Raw genomic sequence first — 22,751 nt, 5'->3', positions numbered from 1 at the left:
TCAATGTCCCATCGCAGTTTTGAGATTATTAGCGTCTGACTGCTGCTGTGTCAGAGAAACCTAATGACCCTTTGAAAATACTATTACTTTGCTTGGATTATTTTAGCACCTTTTTCAGAAAAACAAATCCGTTTTTGAACTGGGTTCAGTTAGTACAATGACACTACATACAGTAAGGGCTCTAGATAAGTGTCTGTCAGCTCAGTGATGCCATCTACTGTCTCTGTAGTGCACAAGCAAACATCTTCATGACTAAAAATAGTTAGATTAGTTAAAGCAAGTTCAATTCTCAATAAAATAATTGTCTGAGTTATTTACAAAGTGCATTTGATTTAGCGCTATGTCTACACTGACTAGATTTTATTAAACAGAGAAAAACAAAACGCATTGTCTTTACTTTAAAGTAAAATGTCCAGCATGGTACTGTGTTCGATGACCCTTCACCTCCATATTGACTTGTTATTGGTCTCTCAAGAGTAAAATATGATATCTTTATTCTTAATTAATTGCATAACATCTTTAATAATAGCACTTTATTTTCTCCACGTGTACATAAATATTATCAGAAAAATTTACTTAAAGGTGAGCTCTTAAATTGATGGAAAAAAGAAAAGAAAAATAACACAGAAATTTTCAAATTAGGATAGGATATACTTTATTTTCCCCATAGGGAAATTTGTCTTGGACTTGTGCTGAAGTGCCTTAAAAGAAAAAAAAAAGAAAAGTAATACATATTCCATACATCATACACCACATATAATACAAAAGTTATCAAACATACAACACCATAGTGATTTTCAGGCATCCCTATTTAAAAGCATTAGCGATTTTGGCAAAAAAAAGTTTTTAAATCTGTATTTAACATTAGTTCTCACACTACCACTTTCAAAGACACCCGGCCCTCTTAAATTATAATTTTTTCTCTTAATTTAAAGAATTGTTGAATACAGGTGGGAAAACTTTTATTCTTCACCTGATATAGTATTTCTAATGTTTTTAAGTATACAATATCTAAAAATTTTAAGGTGCAAGACTCTATAAATAGTTTAGTAGTAGTTTCACAGTAGGAAGCTTTATTTCTTATTCTAATAACTCTTTTCTGGAGTTTAATTATAGGGTCTACATATGTTCTATATGTATTTCCCCAAACCTCAACACAATATGTCATATATGGCATTACAAGTGAGAAAAACAATACGAAATGTGTTATAGAAATAAAGCTGCCTTGCCTATTACTACTATTATTTTATTGTTATCATTAGTATACAATACATCTATCAGCCTACCATGAAAATGCATAAATATATTGCAAGTAAAATTTGTACTCATGGTACTGTGAATGTATTACTGCTGATTGGTCCGTTTTGTTTTGTTTTTTTAAGTTTTATTTTGCATTTGTTGTGACCGTTTTCGGTTTACCCTGCACATGCGCAGACCGTCACTGACCCGGTAGTGACGCAGAAATGGCGTCCTCCGCTGCCCGGCTCGCTGCACGCTGGTTAGCGGCATCTGGCTCCTCTGGACGTCGTAGCGGCTGTTTTCTTACCGTTCCTCCGAGACATGGAGGAGGTAGACGGGCGGCGGTCCCGCAGACACACCGCGGAGGGACAGCGGCCACCCTGAGCTCCTGGACTCGCGGAAATGTCGTGACATTGAGCGGACTGACGGGTGAGAAGAGTTAGCTACCTGTTAGCAAAACACTGCAGAAGTTTCTAACAGCAGCAGGTTTTCTGTCGTTTATGACGCCGTCAGTCTGTTTAAATGCTCAGTCCTCCAGGTGTTAAAAGGTGCAGATGTTAGCGTCAGCCGGTAAAGTTGTGTAAAAGCTGTCATTGTCCTCCGGGTTGGTTAGCCGGCTGTATGATGTAACTGCTCTCCGTGTTACAGAGTGAAAAAGTCTGCACCATCACTGACCTTGTTACGGTCACAGCGCCTGTATGTCAGCATCGTTTGGGCATTTTTGGAATGATTTCAATGTACTGCAGCAGGAAAAGATGCTCTGGATGAGCAGTTTATTAGGATACAGGGACAGTTATACATAGAGTTGCCACAGGGTTTCTGCAGGGCATTAAAAAGCATTAATTACGTTGATTTTGCGAAAATTAAGGCCTTAAATGGCATTAAAAATCATTAAATTTGATTGTCAGTGGCAATAAAAATTCTTTCTGCAGTTTTCAAGAAAAATATTTGACTGTAATAATATAGAATTATAGACTGCAGCAAAAATGGTTCAGAAAGGTGGATTTCAGAGAATGATGACAGCCCGTTGGTGGTCAGTGGTGTTTGTTTTTTTTTGTTTTTTTGTCGTTTTGTGTCTCGTTTTTGTCACTTTGTGTCTCGTTTTTGTTGCTTTGCATCTCATTTTTGTCATTTTGTGTCTCGTTTCCATAATTTCAGCAAAAATGGCTCCAAAAGGTGGATTTCAGAGAATGACTTCAGCCTGTTGGTGGTCAGGGGTGGTTTCCGGATTCAGAAATAGTGAAATGTAGAGACAGTTTTCATTTAAAAAATCATCTTTTACAAAAAAATAAACCTGGGTAGGACCAGGTATACAGAGAAGTCTGAGATCAATCCACTGGACCTCGCATCAGGTCCTCGCTACATAGGTCCTACGAAGTTTAAATTGGCTGCCCTTAATATTTCCTGCATTTTATTTTGTTCATTATACAGTTTTGATGAGTGTGTGACAGACATGTACAGGACATTTATGAAAATATGGAACAACTTGCATCCCGTATTGATTTAGTACGGGACACAACAATTAATTGTCAAATAAAGGCTGATTCCATATTTTAAAGGATGGGTGGCAACCCTAGTAATACAAGGTACATTGCTCTTAAAACAGTGTGTTTTTGGTGGTGTGGATTCTGCTCCACATTGACATGATGACATCACATAATGGCTGCAGATTTGCCAGCTTGGGAGGAAGCCAGAACACCCGGACAAAACCCACACTACACAGGGAAAACATGCAAACTCCACACAGAAACATCCCAGGCCAGGATGCAAACCGGGATCTTACAGCTGTGAGGCGACAGTACTCACCACCTCCATTTTTCTTGTGTTAAATGGAGCTGAAATGGCAGCAACAAATGATTATCATCTTTGGATTGATTATCACTATTGATAATATCAATTAGGGTTATCTTCTTGACTTAATCACATGGTGTAATATGAAACATAAAAACTTACTTGTTCTAATTAGCTTTAGCTCCTAGAAATGTATTCATGTAGCTCATTATTTCAGCCAGTAGTCCAAACCCAAAACTTTGCAGTTTGCCAAAGAAAAGTAGCTGAAATCACAGAATATCTGACTTTAATTTGAGTAATTTTAGTTTGCTGTAAATACAACTCGGTGATTCCATACTGGATTTAAATTCTCATATGTCTGTGCAGGGCAAAATAATTGTTTATGATCACTAATCTTGGTTTATATCTGCAGGGTTTCCAACTGGAGTATAGCTGTGCACTTGGACATAATTTCAACTTTCAGACACATTGCAGTATTTGCACAAATAAAATAATTTTATACCTTTCATCACAACTTACTGCAGCTACTAATATATAAATATTAACCATTTTCCCTCTTTATTAATAGTTATTTTTGTTTTGTTTTCCTCTGCAGGGATGAAATGTCCCCATGGCACCACCTGTCACTTCTTCCACTCCAGCAGCAATCTGGCAAACAAGCAGGACTTCTATGAAGTCTTGGGTGTCTCTCGCACTGCCTCACAAAAGGACATCAAGAAGGCTTACTATCAGGTGTCTGACACACTATTGTACATAGCGCTCACATGTCTCAGTAATGTATTATTATCAAGTCTGAAAAGAGAAGGAAATTGGGTAAAATGTTTGGCAGTAAAACGAGATGTGAAAGTATATCTTACGATACCCCAAATGCTTGAATAAAAGGAAGCGTGTGTAAATCTGCGTTCTCATTTTTTGTTCTCATCTTTCTTCACATTGTTTGTCTACAGTTGGCAAAGAAGTACCACCCAGACACCAACCCAGATGATCCAGAGGCCAAAGAGAAGTTCGCCAAGCTGGCTGAAGCCTATGAGGTACAAACCAGATACATTTTAGTACCCTCTCCAGTTATGTACAGTGCATGGAAATAGTATTTTCAATTTTCATGCTAAAATGTTTCAGGTGATTGAACAAAACACAAAGATAATGTTAGAAAATACAAAGTTAATTAAATTTATTCAAGGAAAAATGCTGTCCAATCTACCAAATTCATTTAGCAATTGGGTTGACTGGTCACAAACTATCATAAACATTTAACTGCAGTTGTTGCTACCAAGGATCAGTCAGTCAGAATCAGTTATTAGGTTTAGCGGGGACAATTACGTTTTCACAGGTGATGTCGATTTTCAATAAGTAATCATTTTAAAGCTGCTTTTTGTGTTTCATGGGTTATCGCTGTCAAATATTAAATAAATGTGAATGTTAGTTTAATGATCTGGAACATTTAAGTGTAGGAAATATACAAAAATAGAAGACATCAGGAAGGGGACAAATACTTCTTCACAGCACTGTATATTGTAGCAACACAGGAGAATTAGTCTTCAGATTATGTTTAAAGCTTTGCAGTAAACTCAGCACTTCATTGCTCTGTTGCTGTCTGCAGGTGCTGAGTGACGAGGTGAAGAGGAAGCAGTACGACACGTATGGAGCAGCAGGCTTTGACCCGACCCGAGCTGGGGCTGGTCAACAGCAGTACTACAGGGCTGGGGGGAGCAATATCGACCCTGAGGAGCTGTTCAGGAAGATTTTTGGAGAGTTTTCAGGAGGCATGGGCTTTGGAAACATCCACAACATGTTTGACCAAAGGCCTGAGGTAAGAAGTCACTATGAACACTGTAGCGTTAACGTGTTTTGTCCTTTTGCCTTTTGACCATTATTTAAAGATGTAGGTATTTAAATGCTTTTATTGTTATTTTAATGAATAATTAGTTACACAGACGCAACAAGAAAAGCACTCAGAGCGCAGTACTCCACCAAGGCTGCTCAGTCGCTGTATCATTTCCGACGGCTGAAATCTTGAAGAAATTTGTGGCAGAAATCACGGCTACATAGAATGTGTCCATTTAATATAGATGTACCAACAAACAAAATGACCTTGCGCTGAGTACAGGTGTGTGTTATGCTTGTGTACGTTATGTACGGATATCGAATTGCGTGATCTAAATATGTAGCGTGCAGCGGAAATTAATGGGACTCGGAAACACCGCACAGTTTAATCAGTTGTTCCTTGTATCATTTACGATGGATGAGTCCCGATAAGTCCTCAGTGGTGGATTTGTAGTAGGATCACAATCATGTGATCGCTAGCAGGCAGCTGATGTAGTGTTCCCTTGTTGTCATAGTTACAGTGATGCCATGATGCTATCTCCCAATGATACAGAAATCTTTAACAAATCTGTGGATCCAGACTATAAGCTGCATCACTGCCAAAATCTGATGAGGTGGTCCTTGTCATTTCTGACTTTCCCTGAAAATTTCATCCAAATCCATTATTCCGTTGTTGAGTAATGTTGCTGACAGACAAACAGACAGCTGGACAAATGTACGATGATGGTCACATAACTCCGCCTCGTTCCGTGGCAGAGTAATAATCAAGTGGATCATTGAGAGTTGAATGCTGCTTTAAGTGTTCTATTGTAAATATGTTTCCTTCATCTTTCCATAGTTTGTGATGGAGCTTACATTTACCGAGGCAGCAAAAGGAGCAAACAAGGAGTTGAGCGTGAACATCGACGACACCTGTCCAAGGTGTGATGGGAGGGGCAATGAGCCGGGCACCAAGGTGTCTCAGTGTCAATACTGCAACGGTACAGGCATGGTGAGTTTAACACTTACACTTGACAGCAGGATAGTTAGCAGAGCTCTTTAACTTGTGGAACCATCCTCAAGCTGTAAGACCCTCTCTTAGGACTTCGCCACGCTCCTTCACCGTGCTATTAGTCAGTATGTTCTTGTCTTGTCGCCCCCTGCAGGAGGCGATCAACACAGGTCCTTTTATGATGCGCACCACGTGTCGGCGCTGTGGTGGGAAAGGATCGATTATAAACACACACTGTGCTTTATGCAGAGGTTCAGGCCAAACCAGGAAGAGGCAGACAGTCAATGTACCTGTACCTGCTGGTGGGTTCGTCACCTGGAGTCTCACAAGTCAAAGACGGACGTTGATTCTCAAATCTCTTTTAATGCACGAGTTAACTCCAATGTTTGGAGCAACTGCCGCTCAAATTCATGATCCTTGGAGCTTCTCAGCATGTCTCATCTCGTGCCAAACTGGAGATGTATGACAACATGGTTGAAGATGGTAAATAATGACATATTCTGGGATGTTTTCTTACAGGAGTGGAAAATGGTCAGACTGTACGCATGTCAGTAGGGTCAAAAGAAATTCTCATTACATTTAGGGTAAGTGTTGTTTTCAAAGCAGTTAAGGAGTTGCTGAATTCTAGCCATGTACTGGAGCAGCTGTGATGTTTGATGTTTAATGTGTTTGAAATGTGCAGGTCCAGAGGAGCCCAGTGTTCAGACGTAATGGAGCAGACATCCACTCTGATGTGTTCATCTCCATAGCCCAGGCCATCCTGGGAGGCACAGCCACAGCACAGGGCCTCCATGAAACCATCAGTATGGTGGTCAGTAACTGGCAGGGTTAGATCGTATTGACAAGAATATCAAAAGTTATCCTCCGAGTTCTCGCTTATACTTAATATAATATGTATCTGTAGATAGTCTTGGTGCTATTTTTTAGTGAAATTTTCTTAGATTTAAACCTTACATGTATATGTTATTACACTGGTTCAGTTCAATTGAAAATGGGTTCATTATTCACTTTTAAAGCCTAGAATTAAGTCTATCCTGGTTCTGTCTGTCTTTTTCTACAACAGAATGGTCAGAATATGTTCCAGTTTTCTGTTGTGTGGAATTTCTCGCTTCATGTGTTAGACACACGTAGTGGAAAATTAGTTTTCTTTTTCAAATCTTCATCTGTGTTTTCAGATTCCCCAGAGCTGCCAGGCTGATCAGGTGATCCGGCTGCAGGGGAAAGGCATCAGGAGGATGAACAGTTACAGCTACGGAGATCACTACGTTCACATCAAGATCAGGGTGCCGAAGTAAGACAAGCACGCAAATGTTCTCAATCTGTTTTCAGTTCGCTGTAGCCGTGAAGCCTAGTTGTCCCAGACGACATGTCATGGTCATGTAACACAGCTGTTAGTTTGTTGTCACTCTGACATGATCGTAAAATCACATGATTTACAAGTTACATGCACATGTGCCTTACTGTTGTTGACAGCTGCAAAACCTCATTTTTTTGCTATAAATCATGAAGTTTACATGTGCATAGAAATATTTCTTTCTAAGTTATCAAGAAATATGTATGAAATAATCTGCCAGAAATGTAGATTTTTTGTGGCATAGACAGGCAAATAGTACCTATTTTAACTAACTGTCGAGGGTGTATGAGTTAGTCTGTTCTTTGCTTTTTTCTACAACAATCTGATGTACTTCACACTTGGTCATTAGTTTATTGCTGAGTACTGAGATGAACGGTGTCAAGTATGAAGTTGTTTGTATCAAAGATGCTCATGTTTTGGCTAAAATTTGTTGTCTGTAGCACTTTTTCAAGGTTTCAATGACACTCTTCACAGTACTTACTGAACACAAACTACACACAATGTTATTTTATTACCCTGTATGAAGTTCCTTTGGACCCTATCTTTGGTATCTATCAGCTGCTAATGTGTCTGTTTTATCGCTTCTTATGTCAAAGCAAACAACTTCTAAAAATCCAGTTTTTGTCAGATTATTTTCTCATGGCTGGCTTGGATAGCGTTAGTTCTGCTCATCAGGATCATTTTGGATGTTCTTCGTTTTTTAGTAGTAACACACAACCAGTTACATTAATAAGTGTGTCCTCATAGCGGTCCTCTCCTCAAAACACTAACATTTTGCATGTGTGTGTTATTTTTTCTGCTATTGGAACACACAGACACAGGACAAATTGCCTAAAATAATGTTAGATATTAGTCTATTTATTTAGTATCAGTCTAGATGATGTCATATCTGTGTTTGTAGTTAAATTATTGCAAACGTTGTCAAAGTGAATGAACTATTTGCTGGCACACCCATTTTCCCCTGCGATGAATGACTTCAGTCACTCCTTAATGCTGTAAGCCATAGTCGGCCTGTTATGAACAGGCACGTGTTGAACTGGCTCTGCGTTAAGTTTGTTGAATTTTATGACATTACATTACATTGTGAATTGGTAATAATTGCATGGTTTAATTAGTATGTCAGTAATTGTTTTCTCTTTTCCCGGCAGGAAGTTAACTCGAAGGCAGCGCTCTCTGTTGCAGAGTTATGCAGAGGAGGAGACGGATGTTCAGGGGACTGTCAACGGTGTCACTCCTTCAGCAGGTCAGGACTAGAGTCCAGTCAGAACATCACTCCACACTAATGTACACACACATATCACTCTTTTATTTTTCAGTTTGTGCATCCTTAATTAATTTTCCTTGACTCCCCTCCTCGTGTCTGAGTCACCTCTGCCAGGGATGTGAGTGTACAAGTAGAAAGGAGTCGAGGTGATAGGCATTGAACAACATGAACCATCCTAGAGTCAGAGCTGTCATTTTAAAGACGTTTGTCATAATTGCATCATATGTCCATTGTTTTGTTCCAGCCTGCTCCTGTGTTTTATGATGTCTGCAGATGGTGGTGTCATGACATCTTACGGCTCTTTTTTTTTTTTTTTTTAAAACAAAGAATTCAATTCACAACATGGCATAATGTGACAAGAATGTCCAGATATCATACATTGAAATTTATTTATGCAATGTGTGCACACACACACACACACACACACATTCGTTGTGAAGTATAAAAGAGGCACGACACACAAAAGCCTACTGTACAATTATAGAGTGACGTCATATGATAGAGTGATTTGTATTATATACACATGGTTTGTATATTCCACCTGTGTGTCCCACCTCTTTTATACATCATGGGTGCAGAAAAGACGTCTGCAAAAGGCACAGGGAGGATTCACCTGTCCATCCTCACTGGCAGATCACAGGCAGGAAGACAGAGGAGACAAAGAGGCTTTAAACAGAGAACTGAGATGAGCCTATAGACACAGATAGTCAGTTCCCCTGTACTCACCTGATGAAGTGCATGTTTTTGTCCAGGAGGGGGCAGCAACACTTCAAGCTCTGGTGCAAAATCGACCAGCTCAGAGGAGGGAAAGGACAAGCAGCAGCAGAAGGAGGAGGGAGGCTTCTTTTCCAAACTAAAGAAAATGTTTAGCTGACACTCAGACCCCAGGTCAGAGCTTTACACGTCTCACTCCATCCCCGAAAGACAAATATTGATTAATAATGAACGTAGACCGTACACCAGCTCATCATCTGCAGGGTGGCTGTGTTTTCTTTTAACCTACGTTGTGCCTTTGCAGGTGAAAAATAAACACGGTAAAGAAGGAAAGAAGTCCACCGACCAGGCCTCCATGCTGTCTCCTGCCACTTGGGAAGTTGAGCAAGGCGGAGGAAGACGGAAGCAGAATGGTATTTGTGTTGACACAGTCACACATTGTTGAAGCTGCGGTTGGCAAACAGGCCACATAGACGCCAGGTCCACCCACATACACCGACTCATCACCACAGACAGGTGCTGGACTGAGACACTCAAGATATGCTTGAAAAGAAAGGAGATGGCAACTGATGCACACTGATGTGGTACAACTGTCCTCCCTGCTCACTAAGGCGGTGCTGCACTGACACTCGCTGTCTATCAAAAATAAAACCACGTGAGATGAGCCTTTAAAATAGTGGACAAAAAATGCAAAGTTAACACAGTAAAGCAGGCAATTAAATTGGAGGGAGCTATTTGAATTTGAAATAAAATATAGTGTGAGTTTAATTGTTTAATCTGACACTTTTTTTTATGTGTCCCGGTGTTTTTTAAATAAGGTCCTAAACACACAACTGATGTATAACTGGAAATTCTTGAGAAAGTTTTCTTGTAATTTGGTAATAATTATATTAAAAAGGCATTTTTCAATTGATAAATCTCAATAAATTACAATGATGACAACATTCACTTCAACACATGTAGAGAATATAGTTGCTCATACAATGAATTAATTTTTACTCGGGTTTAAATGGATCCAAATTGACCTTTACTTTCCCCTACAAAATTAGTAGTCCTTTCAGGCATGGGATACATAGCACTGCTGCTTCTTCAGTTTGTTAAAAACTGAGAGAGCGCCATGATACACATGCAATATTAATAAGACTATACTAAAACATCAGTGTTGCGATTTTGTGTCTGCATAGCTGTTAATGACTCTACATGCAGTTCAAATTTGTGCTATGTTTGAAGTGACATGGAAAATGTACTAGTTCCAACTTAGTGACATATTAACCTTGCCATTGTGACCTTTCCAGTGAAGCGACCAGGGTGTTCGTCCAGACATGAAGCCGACATATTCAGTAGTCATCAGATTAACACAAAGGATTGAAAGTATGTCTGTAAGGAGATAAAGAAAAACAATACCACTATATTTACTTCTCCAGTATACCATTTAAAGTATGCGGGTTTAGAAAATTTGCAAGCATGTTCCGAAAATCAACATGTGTCTTTTGTATGTATTTTGTCTCTGAACTTTGCCTCTATTTTGTTAATAATTGTTGCCAAATTACACATTTCTTCCAAGTCCTGCAAATCAATGTGTTGCCTCCCCCCCTCCATAATGTCCCTGGCTCTTCATAGATGAGGATTACACTAAATATATTCCAGTCAGAAGGAAGGAAATTCCACCGCTTAGCAAGAAATTAACACACATGGAAAATGGGAAGCCTGATCTACAATATTTGTTCTCATTCAAGTTAGTTGTACCTGTGTGTGACAACAAAACTGTGCAAAAACTTATTTAATTAAAGGTTAAAGTAATGAAAGCCTTTATTCGAGTCATTTTTTTTAAAAAAGAAGGTGTAATACTTTAACAGTAGATGGCGACATTGAGTCAGTGAAGTTGAGCTTTGCCTTTGTTCAGTCCCACACCTAAACTGAACAACTTGCTTCTGACACACTCAGACTGAAGCTCTCAGACTGTTTGATGTGTTCAGCCGCCCACTACATTACCGTATGCAGCGTCTGAACAGAAGCTTTTGTGAGGGTCATCTGGAACACTGGCTTCACATCGGGGTTTTCCAGCTGTGCTCACATTCAAAGTGGTCAGTCTTCACAAACAGACCTCAGAGAAATTTATGCTATAATATGAAGTCAGAGGAACATAAAGAACAGGCCTGTGGCTGTTCTTCCTGAGTCTCTATGATGTGTTTTCTGCTAAAAAGGGATGTAGTAGATCATTGCGTTTCTCAGTGTAATATTTGTGTTAAAGAATTGCTCTTTTGTTTGTTTTTGCAGGAATCTGTTGCACAAGTTTTCTCTGATAAACATCAGTCTAGACAGATTAGCTGAATTCTTTAAGCTGCTTAATTAAGTCTTAAGATGAACTTTGAGATGTGTGATCTGTAAAGATATTTAAAAACTCCAAAAAAAATTTAATAATCCCATTTCTACTGAGTAAAATTGTATTTTTTGGCAAATGCTTGGAAGAGCTTGTCTCTGGGGTTTAATGTGAATTGTAGCCACTTGATCATAGCAGGTTGATCTTTGGTAACTCAACTTGTCAGCAAAGAAATTGAGACAAAATCTAAGATAATGTTTACACATTTATATACATGTATGTATTTGCTTGTCAGACTCCAATAGGATTACAGGATAAACTGAAAGTGTTTGTGCAGCATGTATCACACGACACAGTTTTCTTCCCTGTTTACCCTTTTACGTAATTCCCTTAAAATATCTCCACATAAACTGATTATGTTTAAATGAAAACATTTCTCCTTTTGGAAAATATGTACTAGAATCTGATCTATCTGAGCTGCACTAAGTTGAACAGAGCAGGTTTATGTAGCGAGATGAACAGTAATGTGCAGCAGGCAGGAAAATCCCAGAATTTTAACTGAAGCTTGGTGTGATTGCAAGCTGGTATGCAGCGTTAATCAGTAGTTAAAATTAAATTTCACTTTGTTTTCTCCTGAACCAGTCTGCTTTTCTAATCACCATCTGAAACATGTGGTCCAAACAAAGTCTCAGACCAGATGAGCTCCTCCATATTTAGGTGCACATCTGGGAACAAGTTGTGGCCAAAGCTTAAATACTTTGGAAAATCTTGGAAATAAATGTAATGGAGTGACGCTCCTCACCTTACTTTGAAAGTCCTGCAGTAGGGCGTTGTTCTTAAAGATTGTGTTTTGGCACATTTTGCCTTTCTTGAATAGTTGGAAGTGAAGAGACAAAGGAAAAGTTCTCAGCAGTGAGGTGAAAGTAAGGCGTATGACATGCAGCACAGGTCACTGGCTGAAACCAAACCAGAGACGTTGCAGTTCTGTAACATTCAGCTCCCAGGCAGAACACTCCTGCATAAAGGCATCTTTTTTGTTTAGCTTCACAAGTAGAAAGTGGAGATCAGAAGCAAAGCGTCTCTTAACAAATATAAACCTTCATAAGTAAAGCCTGAGAAAAACCTAATTAATGGGCCTTGATGACATCACATCAGGAAGGAGATTGCAAGTTTGTCTGAAGGATTTTGGATGTTGTAATTCACTGCCATTCCTAGTAATTATGATGCTATTAGCAGCATAAATCACTCTTCTTCCCTCATTACAGCATGTCATGATGAATGGGCTGCTGTTTTCTATCTAACTCATCCTGCTAAAACCTTAGAGGGAGAAAAACCACAGTTCTCCTTCACTCATACTCCTCTGATTTGGAGGGAAAGCAGAGAAAAAGTTAAAAAGAGCAAGGAAATTTAGAAGTAAGATTATTTTCCTTGTGTCTGTGTCTACATGTTAGACGTCACTGTAAAATTATTGCATTGTATCACCCAAATAATAATCAAAGGAACACCTGAAGTCAAGTGCCTTTCACTAAAGGAAGTCCAGCTGAGCCACAGAACTTGAAGCATACAGGAAGTTAAAAAATGTTCACTGACTTATAGTATGTTGTATGAATAAACATAAAAAACACAGTTTAGTAAAGTGAAACACTTTGTTTCTAAGGACTTTATGAAGTCACCTAGAACAGTGAGATTTTTTTGTGGAATAAACTTTATACTCACAGTTAAGGCCATTTTAACCACTCAGCTTTTGATCATATTTATGATTTTCACTTGCTCAGAAAAAAAATATTTAACAAAAAGTACTTTTAGAAATTGCTGCTACTGCTGTATTTCAGACCAATCCAGCATCGTGATGTGCTGCAAGTTAAGGAACATGTTGCAGCTTTATTCTGCACAATATCACTTTTTGACCACTTCGAGAAACATATAGATTTTCAGATTTTCACTCTTACCAGCTTCGAGCTTTTAACTCTGAAGGTCACTGTGCAGGATCAGTTCAGTGGGAATTTCTGTGCAAAGAAAGCAGTTCAGGCTCCTTCATAAGTCAGGATTAGAATTAGGTAAACCCATGAAAACATGTTCAAAAAAAAGGAAAATAAGTATGTCAGAGCCTTTTCTTTGTTTTACAATTCAGCCTTCAGGTAATATACATGTGCGCTCATGCAAACAAACATTTCAGTGGTCGAAATTTAAATGTGTGTCCAACAAATGTTAGCGCAGTTATCTATTATTAAAAAGGTGACCAAAAATTGCTTTTGTTAGCAGGTTAGTGTACTAAACTCCATGTTTTCACAATTGTATATTAGCCTTAAGCTGCATAATGCAAAGATAGTATAGGAAAGAAAACTACAGCCATAAATTATTTTGGCAACTGGATGGAATGAAGAATTTTTGTTATCATTGTGTATCTGGGCAATGTGTCATCTATTATTGTAGGGCACTATGATGATTTACACACTCCAGAACATTTTACTTGTCTATAATGCAACTAAAATATGTGCAGTTATATTCACACACAGTGTACTGATTGTTAGTTATGCAGTAAATTTAGTTTTCAAGCATACAGGTAGAAGAAAAAAGGTGATCCTGCTTACACGAAGTTCATCCTCAGTATTTTTACTAAACTGTAGCTTCAACCAAAACATCTTAATGTCTCCACATCTCCTGGATCCCTTCTTATATTTATGATTGCTGTGTTCAGAATAGTATTGTGTATAGTCATATCAGGAATCTATTCATTTACAGGAAGCTTTTATGTAAAATTTTTGTTTTTTTTTCCTTTTAAAACAGTCTTCGTTCTGTAACACAATCTTAAAGGATTACCATGTTTTCGCCATCACTGTGATTTAAAAGAATACATGTTCCTCTGAGGGAACAATTAAACTCTGACCCCTCTGGGCTTTTCAAAACCAAGGTTTGCACTAAGTCAAAAACAAGTTTCTGAAAGGCTAAAAGTTAGGAGGCGCAAGGCTTTCACTCAACAACTTGGTATTCAGATCCACAGCTATATATTATGTTAAACACTGAATGGGAACACACATGCGACAAAGAGCTTTACAAGACGATGAAGTGACAGATTTTGTCCCAGACGACTAGACTTTACCAAAGTCAATAATAGGCAATTAAATGTTGGACAAAACTACCACATTATTTGACCTCGTCCAGCCATAAATGCCAAAAGCTATACAGACCCTCGGCTATACAAACAGATAAAAGCTCCTGCCTGCCAATCATGTGTGACTGCCATTCGGTTGCTGGGAGTAACTGGGAAAAGTAAGAAGGCATCATTGGGAGGTCTAATCAACTTTTTCCCTCTAGAATTACAGAACAAACAGCTTCACATCTTCTCACAGGGAAGCACAAAAAGGTTAAAGGCAGAGTGTGGCGGATAATTGGAGTTGTAGGGTGCTCCTCTTGTGCTACTGTTGCAGACTGATGTATAGTTATATTTTGAGCGCAAGAATGCTGTCTGCGGGTAAAAAGACAGTGACTGAATGCACATTATAGCTGCCTGTTTGTGCAGGGAAGCCCCGCCTGCATTAAAGAGCATGAATGTATGGGAGTTTATCTCGCAGCTGGTGACAGTGTGTTAGATTTAGTACCCTCCGTGCCTGGAAGCAACCCATCCTGAGCCTGGTTTACCAGGATTATTCAGTGGCGCGGCTGGTCTGTCCACTGGGAAATGGGTTGTGTTTTATGTGGAGAGCACTAAGCCTGGGATTTGTCTGCTTTGTTCCCAGTGGGTTCACTGGGTCTTGAGGAGGAGGATACTTGAGGGTTATAGATGGGCCTAAGCTGTCCCTGGAAGACACTGAGGCAGTGGGTGAGCCAGATGGTGAAGAATCCTTTCAACAAGTGAATTACCAAAAATGAGAAAAGCTGCACACAGGAATTTTTATTTACAAAAAGACATACACAAGTCATGATGATTTAATCTCTTACAGCAGATAACTCTCCCACCTGCACCGTTCTAATGTCAGAAATGTGCTGGCTGTCTGACAACTTTTAGAACTTTGCGGCACTGAAACAAACAAACCTGCCTCACATTGGACAGATGTGTGGAGGTGGGAAGTAAACAAGACTGGAATTTTAGTCTTAAGCTTACCTTTTTTTCATTCTGAAAATAGCTTTTTCTGTTACTTTTTGTTTGTAGAAGTGAGTGCAAACCTAAATACCTCAGAGAAAAGCATGTTTGTCTTCATTGTACGATTCACTGCATCTCACCTCCCTCTGTGATGGCAGGATTTAACCCGTCTTTGAGCTACACTTCTGACATGTTCATACAACACTTCTAGTTCACTTTGAGGACACTGTTAACATCCTACAATTATGTGATTCTTTTTCCCAACACTTAACACTGACTGCAAAACATCTTTTTATTGTTTTCTTTATCTTGTTGAAATACATTTTTGGAATGAGATCAACTTCATAGTTATGTGTGTGTGTTAAATATGGAGATGGTAAGCTGGGTGGGCACTAACACTGTGGGTCAGGTCGTGTCTGACACAACTTCTTTGTTCAATGAGGTGAATGTTGTTTGACTGCAGCCTCTATTGCTTACGGGGTCTTCCAGGGCTCCATTTTGGGTCTCATTGTCTTCTCATGCTCTCCTTACAGTCTGTTTTTACGAAACACTGCGTTACTTTTCATTGTTTTGCAGACGTTATGCAAGTCTATCTGCCCATTTCAAAGAAGTAAAAACTCAATGATATTGAGTTAAAGTTCACAGCTTTCTTCACCTGAATGAAAATAGGACAGAGATTGTTATGTTTGGTGGGCCGAACCTTTTGGGTCATACTGAGCACTCTTGGCCCTTTGTCTTCATACAATAGTTTTTTCCCCCTTAAAACCTTGATCTGATCTTTGACAATGCATTCAAATTTGACAGATCAACTCAAAAAAAAGTTGATACTTTCAGCCAAGGTAAAGCTTTACGTTCCTCACAAAGTTGCTTCCTCACTGCTTAAGACCCATCTCTTTTCACTGACCTTTGATTCAAGTAGAGCTTGACACTTTGACTTCATCTCTTATCATTATGTATCATTCAGTTTTATTATTCTTTTCTAGTTTTGTCTTTTAGTCTTTGTGTTTTTCAGATTTTAATGTTGTAGCACTTCGGTTCAATTGCTTTTAAATGGACTTTATGAATAACTTGACTTTGATTTTGACTTCTAAGCCCCCCTCCAAAGTCACTAGGGACCGTTATACCTTGTTAATTTAACCAACATTTTATGGTCATGTGCCAGATGATTTCTTTGAATTATGTGGCACATAAGTCTGTCATTTCAGTGTTTGTACAGATTAAGTAAATGCCACATGAGATGCTTTAGAGGTGCTGGAGAGCAGAACATTTGTGTACATTTGGAAAAATTCGGAACAAAAATGTCTCCTGTTTCCAAGCTTTCTGCTCTGCAAAGCTAAGCAGCTGTAATATATTATATAATGGCATATTTTTGGTGGATATGTGATGTTGTTTAAGCTTCACACTATGCTATATATATCTGCATATATTTTTTTTGCTTTGGCTGGATGTGGAGCAGCTTGCACACTGCTGGGAGACCTCACTGTAATGCAAAAGGACACTTTACCACAACAGTTGCTCGCTTACACGGAGCTTCAACCTGGTTCTACTCATCCATCAAGGCCTCATTGCAATTCTTTTGCCATGTTAAGGTTTGACCTTCTTATTTATTGTAATTTCTCAAGATAAAAGTGTCAGCTCCTAAATTCTCCAAAAGGTTTGGGATGTGTTTTATGACACCAGTCATCAGTGTGCTTTGGGACTGCAGAAGCAAAGGCAAGAGTGAGTAATCCAAAGCAGATTAGTCAGTGATTCATTCTGTAATCACGGCCTCCAAACTCGCATTTTTTCAGACCAATGGATATTGGCATCCAGGGACTGGAGGCCATAATCACAGGGGATAGATGTGCACCAAGCAGTGGGCCAAGTCACAGATATTTCACTGCTGGTCCACAAATGATCATTCTCTGTGGTTCCAGCCTGTTTCCCATTTCCCCTCAATCAGAGGAACCTCTCATCCAATTTCACCCTCCCCTTCCTTCCACCCCCATCCTCAGCTAATTAGGGTTCCAGATCACTACCACATGCATGTGGGCCGACAGAAGTGTGTGTGTGTGTGTGTGTGTGTGTGTGTGTGTGTGTGTGTGTGTGTGTGTGTGTGTGTGTGTGTGTGTGTGTGTGTGTGTGTGTGTGTGTGTGTGTGTGTGTGTGTGTGTGTGTGTGTGTGTGTGTGTGTGTGTGTGTGTGTGTGTGCGCACGCATGTATATTTATGTCAATCTCAAGAGGTCAAGGAGATGTTCCTTACCTCTCCGACTATTAAAAAGCTGACCCCAGATTTAGTATCAGATTACTGGATTCCCAAATCTTTCCCATATGCTCTTTCCATGTCAATCCAGGGAGCTTTGGCTGGTGTTGCTGCCTGGCTCCAGTCCTCCCGCTCGCACCCAACTCCAGAAACGTAATGACATATAGCACACACACGGATGACCTCATGACTGGTAATGCTTTTCAGACATTTCCCTCAGATTTGTAATGCTGACTGAGTAGCCTGTTTGCTCTCAACCCAGCTACCAATTTGCCTGCCTGAAAAAACATACATTTTGAGGTTTGGGGCTGATTTATAGGCCTGCTGTGGAAAAAAGGTGATATCAGGGTGAAATCACAGGTTCCCGTGGTTGGATGGTTATTATAGAAAAACGGCAGCTCTCTCCTCTGGGAGATGATCAGTTCAGCCGAAAACAAAATGTGCTGGAATGATTTGGAACTAGACCAGAGCAACTGTGTGCATGTACTTAAAATGTAGTGTATTTTCACTACATACAGTGTTTTATACCTGCAATTACATCGAAATACAAAAATGTTTTTGTTGCCTAAATGATTCTACCAGTGCTGGAGCAAGTTTTAACTCTATAAATTACTATACTTATGTAGAAGGAACTGTACAGAATGAGGGGATTGTGTGTCATGTTGTGCAGCATGGAGCAGAAAGAAGTGGGCTGCATGTTTACCAAATCTGTGACATGGATGCTTTGAGCTAAAATGAAGGGGATTTAAATACATGCATGACTGAGATTTTCACTTGGATATTGTTAATGATATGAGTAATATTAATATATTAAATAATAATAATTCATTACATCCTTGATTATTTGTGCTTTCATTCACAGTGGTTTCTGCTCATGTTGAAGTCATTTGCTGTACAGAAGTTAATGTAGCCATATTCACTTCATTTTTTATCAGTTTGATTTACTTAAATTTGCTCCAGCACATAATGACAAGAAAACATACGAACTGAAAAATATATACATTCCTCACAATCAAGCAAATGGAACTCCCCGAAAATAACTCAGTTATTATTAATATTTTATTGTCTAGGTTTGTGTATTTGACCATATTTAGCTAATTTCTTCATATAATCATTTATGCACCACATCCCTCCACTATATTTACTCACTATATTAACTCTTTGTGTCTAAAAAAAAAACACTTTAATTTCATTAACACAAACCGAATGATAATTTGCAGGTTGTAGCTCTTATATCTCACTGAGTGCGTGTAGTGAAATGTAAATTTGTATGGTTCATTCTCATTAAAATGCACACACGTGCATGTCCAGATGTGCATGCACTCCTGCATGTGCAGCACCTAAACATCATCAGGCTTACAGTCCCAGAGAGAAGCTGAGCAGACTGCAGTGCACAGCCCACACTAATCATCCAGTTAAGCAACATCTCCCACCCGCCCACTCGCACCCCTCAGCCCGTCTCCTCTGGTGGGTTTTGTTGGCCTCACGGCAAACAACCCTCGCAATAAATCACACCGTGTTAGCAGCTCAGTCAGCAACAAGCACAGCATGAAGTATTATTACTAACTGCAGCCACTTATGCTGAATGTCAGAAGTCTGACTGCTGTTTGAAGGTGGATTGGTGGTATTTAGGAGGATTGTGTGAGTGTGGAGGAGAGAAGGAAGAAAGGAAAAGTTCAAATACAGCATTGTTCAACAAACCTGATACCCGAGACATCCAGGGTTAAATGTGTTGCAGCGCTGACAACATATCGCACTTTCATTTTGAAACACTTAATGAGGCCCTATTAGAGACACAGTTATCAAAATACAGTTTGATGGTGGAGACTGATAACATTTATCATTCTTGGAGTGTGTTGTTTTTCCTAATTGCACATGATGGAGTGGATTATTCATATTTCCAAGTCAGTGAGCCTCCCAGTCCATTCTTGTCCTTTTATACAGCAGACGACTAAAGCTCCACTGAGCAGCTCGTCTGGAGCTTTGATCATAAAAAAGATCTTCATAAGCATGGAGTGAACTGATCAACTATAGACATCAAGTTTACATATTCCTATTGTGCTTTAATGATTGCAAAGTTAATTTCTGATTATGAAACAGCAAACGACAAAACAACCCCACTGCAAAACTCATTTAGTGGTAGTAGTTGTGCTGCTGCTGCTGCTTCTGCTGCTGCTGATGAGGATAAAAAAAAAAAAAAACTCAAAAGCAGAAAGTAAATGTTCTCTAGAAGAACAGGCCAGTATTTGGGGAAACATTTGCTTTCCAGTTTCCAGGTTGCTTGCCTTAACTTCAATCAATCAATCAGATGTCATGCCATCCAGTGTAGGCGATCATTTCTGTCCATCTAATCCGATCTTTTGCCTTCTGAATTGTGACTGTTGCCCGTTCCATGTGTAGCCGTGATGTCAGTCCGTCTACCATTTTCATTCTCTGTCTGCCTCGTCCTCTCTTCCCGTTAATTTTTCCAGTTGTGAAGATATATTCCAGGGTCTCCTTCCTTAAGATGTGTCCAAATAATGTTGCTTGCTGTTTCCTAATTTTGTTCAGTAGCGTATAATTTGTTTAGTGTTTTTAAAACATCTTCATTAGTTATTCTGTCTGTGTAAGATATACGCAGCATGCGTCTGTAAAACCACATCTCTGCTGCAGTGATTTTGTTTGACTTTTTATTATTTATGTTCCAAGATTCACATCCGTACATCAGAACTGGTAGGATGTAGCAGCTGAGAGTCCTCATACGGATGCTAATTGCTATTTTCTTATTTGTCAGTATAGTTTTCATTTTTGTAAATGCTGTTCTTGCCATTGCTGCTCTACATCTGATGTCTGTTTTACATCTTTCATCTGATGTTATCCATGAACCGAGATGTTTGAAATGAATCTGCTTCAGTATTTCTTGGTCTAATTCTATGTTACAGGTTGGGATGACATTTTTCTTTGAAATTACCATTACATCTGTTTTCTTTTTGTCTACAGACAGACCAAGTTTTTGGCTCTCTGTATTAACTCCCTTAACTTACCCCATGCTTTATATCTCCTTATGTAACTGCTGGCAGGAAACACAATCATATTCCAACATTTAAAACTGCTCCTTTAGGGGAAATTGTGCCACATCCTTTTTTGGAAAAAAAATGTATTTGGAAAAAAAAGAACAAAACAAAACTTTGTGTAGCCTTCCAGCTGTGTGCATTACACACAGCTGTGGAGAGGATGCAGTAATGTCAGCTGAGCATTTATTCACAAATAATGCATACTTTCCTCCCAGCTAGAACTGAGAATTCCCTTGCAATCCTGTTGTTTATGTTCTGTGAAGCTCTACAAACTCAGCTTGTCTCTCTGAAGGTATAAGTTCATCTTGTTTCTTGCTCTGGCTGCATTCTGAACATCTTCATTTGAGCAGATAGAAACTGTAATCACAGATTTGCAAACTTGAGCAGAGCTTAATGTCTTTTGGCAACCATTTATGCCAGAGAAAAGGATGTTGCAGCATACGGGGCGGGTGGGGTCTGTTTGATTTATCACCTTTGCACCGAGCCAGAACTGTTCTGTTGGGGCAGAAATGCAACCCAACCCAATCCAATTGTTCCCATGCTGCAGGTGTGGTTCTGTTCCAATATTGCTGGAATTTCTTCTAGTTTTTTTCCCCCAAAAAATTACTTAACCTTTTTTTAACCAGTACAGAGAATTATGAACTAATTATATTTAATGATAGTCTGGCAACAAGCAGTTGCTCTTGCTGGAGTACGGTGGAAGAGGGGGGAAAAGGAAATAGACAAAAGGATAACATAAAGCAGATTGTAACAGCAGAAAGTCGGACTAAAGCTGGAAGGATACTTTGGGATTTGGAGACAGAAAATATTGTGCACAAATATACAACAGCATGCAGAGAGAAAGTTAGTCGTTTGCCAGAGAGATAGATGCCTGATTTACTTTAAATGTCTCTGTTAGAATCTTTGATGGATGGGAGTGAAATGAAATTGTCTGCTTAAATGTTTTCTTTTTGAAACTTGGTGTATTTAGTTACAGCGGTGAGGTGAAACAAAGAGGGACCGAGGGAGATTTCAACTCTGTTGAACTTTAGAGCGACAGGACAAGAAAACCCATCACTGTTCCTTTTTGATTTCAGTCAGACGTTGAGGGTAGAAAGACATTTTCAGTTTATGTGCTCCTGCTGCTTCATCACTGTGGCAGAAAGACATTTAAAAGAACAAATCTAACAGTCAGTTTTCAGTTTTATGTTATTGTTAAGCCTCCAGCAGCTGTTTGTAGTGGGTAGAAAAAATGATGAAATGTGACTCTGAATCAATTCACCGATTCTAACAATTGATTTGTGTACATTGTAAGTAGCATTAGCATGTGGCAATGAAAACAGGAAGTTATTTATAAATTTTTGAAGAGCGCATTGTTAAATTTATACAGACATGTTTAAGGAACACAGCTAGAACTTTCAGTATACAGAAACATTTTTGCATGTGTTTATCTCATCAGGTCTGTATTATTGCAACAGCCTTTTTACAGACCGAAACATTACAACTGTAGACTGATTGGAGACAGTACGGAACGCTGCTGCCAGGATTTTAATCAGGGTAAAGAGATTTTGATTTGGCATCTCACACTGACTTGCACTTCATTTCAGAATGTAAATGACACGGCATGGTGTGACTCCTCAGTAATATCTCAGATGTTTATCCTTGTTGCACACTGGGGTCCTCAGACTGTCCATCTATTCCAGACCCTCTGCTGAAGACCAAGAAGGCTTGTGAAAAAGCCCAGAGGCTGAGGAATACCCTGTCCAAGGAACACAGCAGACTGAGTCACATGTTTATTTATTTAGTTTTAAAATCTAAGCTGAAAATGTTCTTTATTTACACCTCCGTCCCCCTCCCCAATTCTAGTGAATAGTGCTGCATAGTGGCTCAGTGGTTAG

General features: G+C 39.1%; 1 protein-coding gene across 2 annotated transcripts; it reads left to right on the top strand.

The window, feature by feature from the left end:
* The first annotated feature begins 1,427 nt into the window (after positions 1–1,427).
* Positions 1,428–10,982, top strand: LOC111588203 (dnaJ homolog subfamily A member 3, mitochondrial-like). 2 transcript variants are annotated; one of them, XM_023298426.3, is made up of 12 exons: positions 1,428–1,668; positions 3,626–3,762; positions 3,978–4,061; positions 4,631–4,840; positions 5,693–5,845; positions 6,000–6,147; positions 6,365–6,429; positions 6,528–6,656; positions 7,021–7,136; positions 8,348–8,442; positions 9,216–9,351; positions 9,482–10,982. In XM_023298426.3, the coding sequence occupies exons 1-11, from the start codon at positions 1,464–1,466 to the stop codon at positions 9,335–9,337; spliced, it is 1,464 nt and encodes a 487-aa protein (XP_023154194.1). In that variant the 5' UTR covers positions 1,428–1,463; the 3' UTR covers positions 9,338–9,351; positions 9,482–10,982. The 2 variants fall into 2 exon arrangements, with proteins under 2 accessions (XP_023154194.1, XP_023154195.2); XM_023298427.3 differs by lacking the exon at positions 9,216–9,351.
* Positions 10,983–22,751: the final 11,769 nt, after the last annotated feature.

This window comes from Amphiprion ocellaris, chromosome 4 (assembly GCF_022539595.1).
Source record: "Amphiprion ocellaris isolate individual 3 ecotype Okinawa chromosome 4, ASM2253959v1, whole genome shotgun sequence".
Classification (NCBI taxonomy): Eukaryota; Metazoa; Chordata; class Actinopteri; family Pomacentridae; genus Amphiprion; species Amphiprion ocellaris.
The sequence above is the reverse complement of the archived record's forward strand: the minus strand, read 5'-3'. Positions and strand labels throughout refer to the sequence as shown.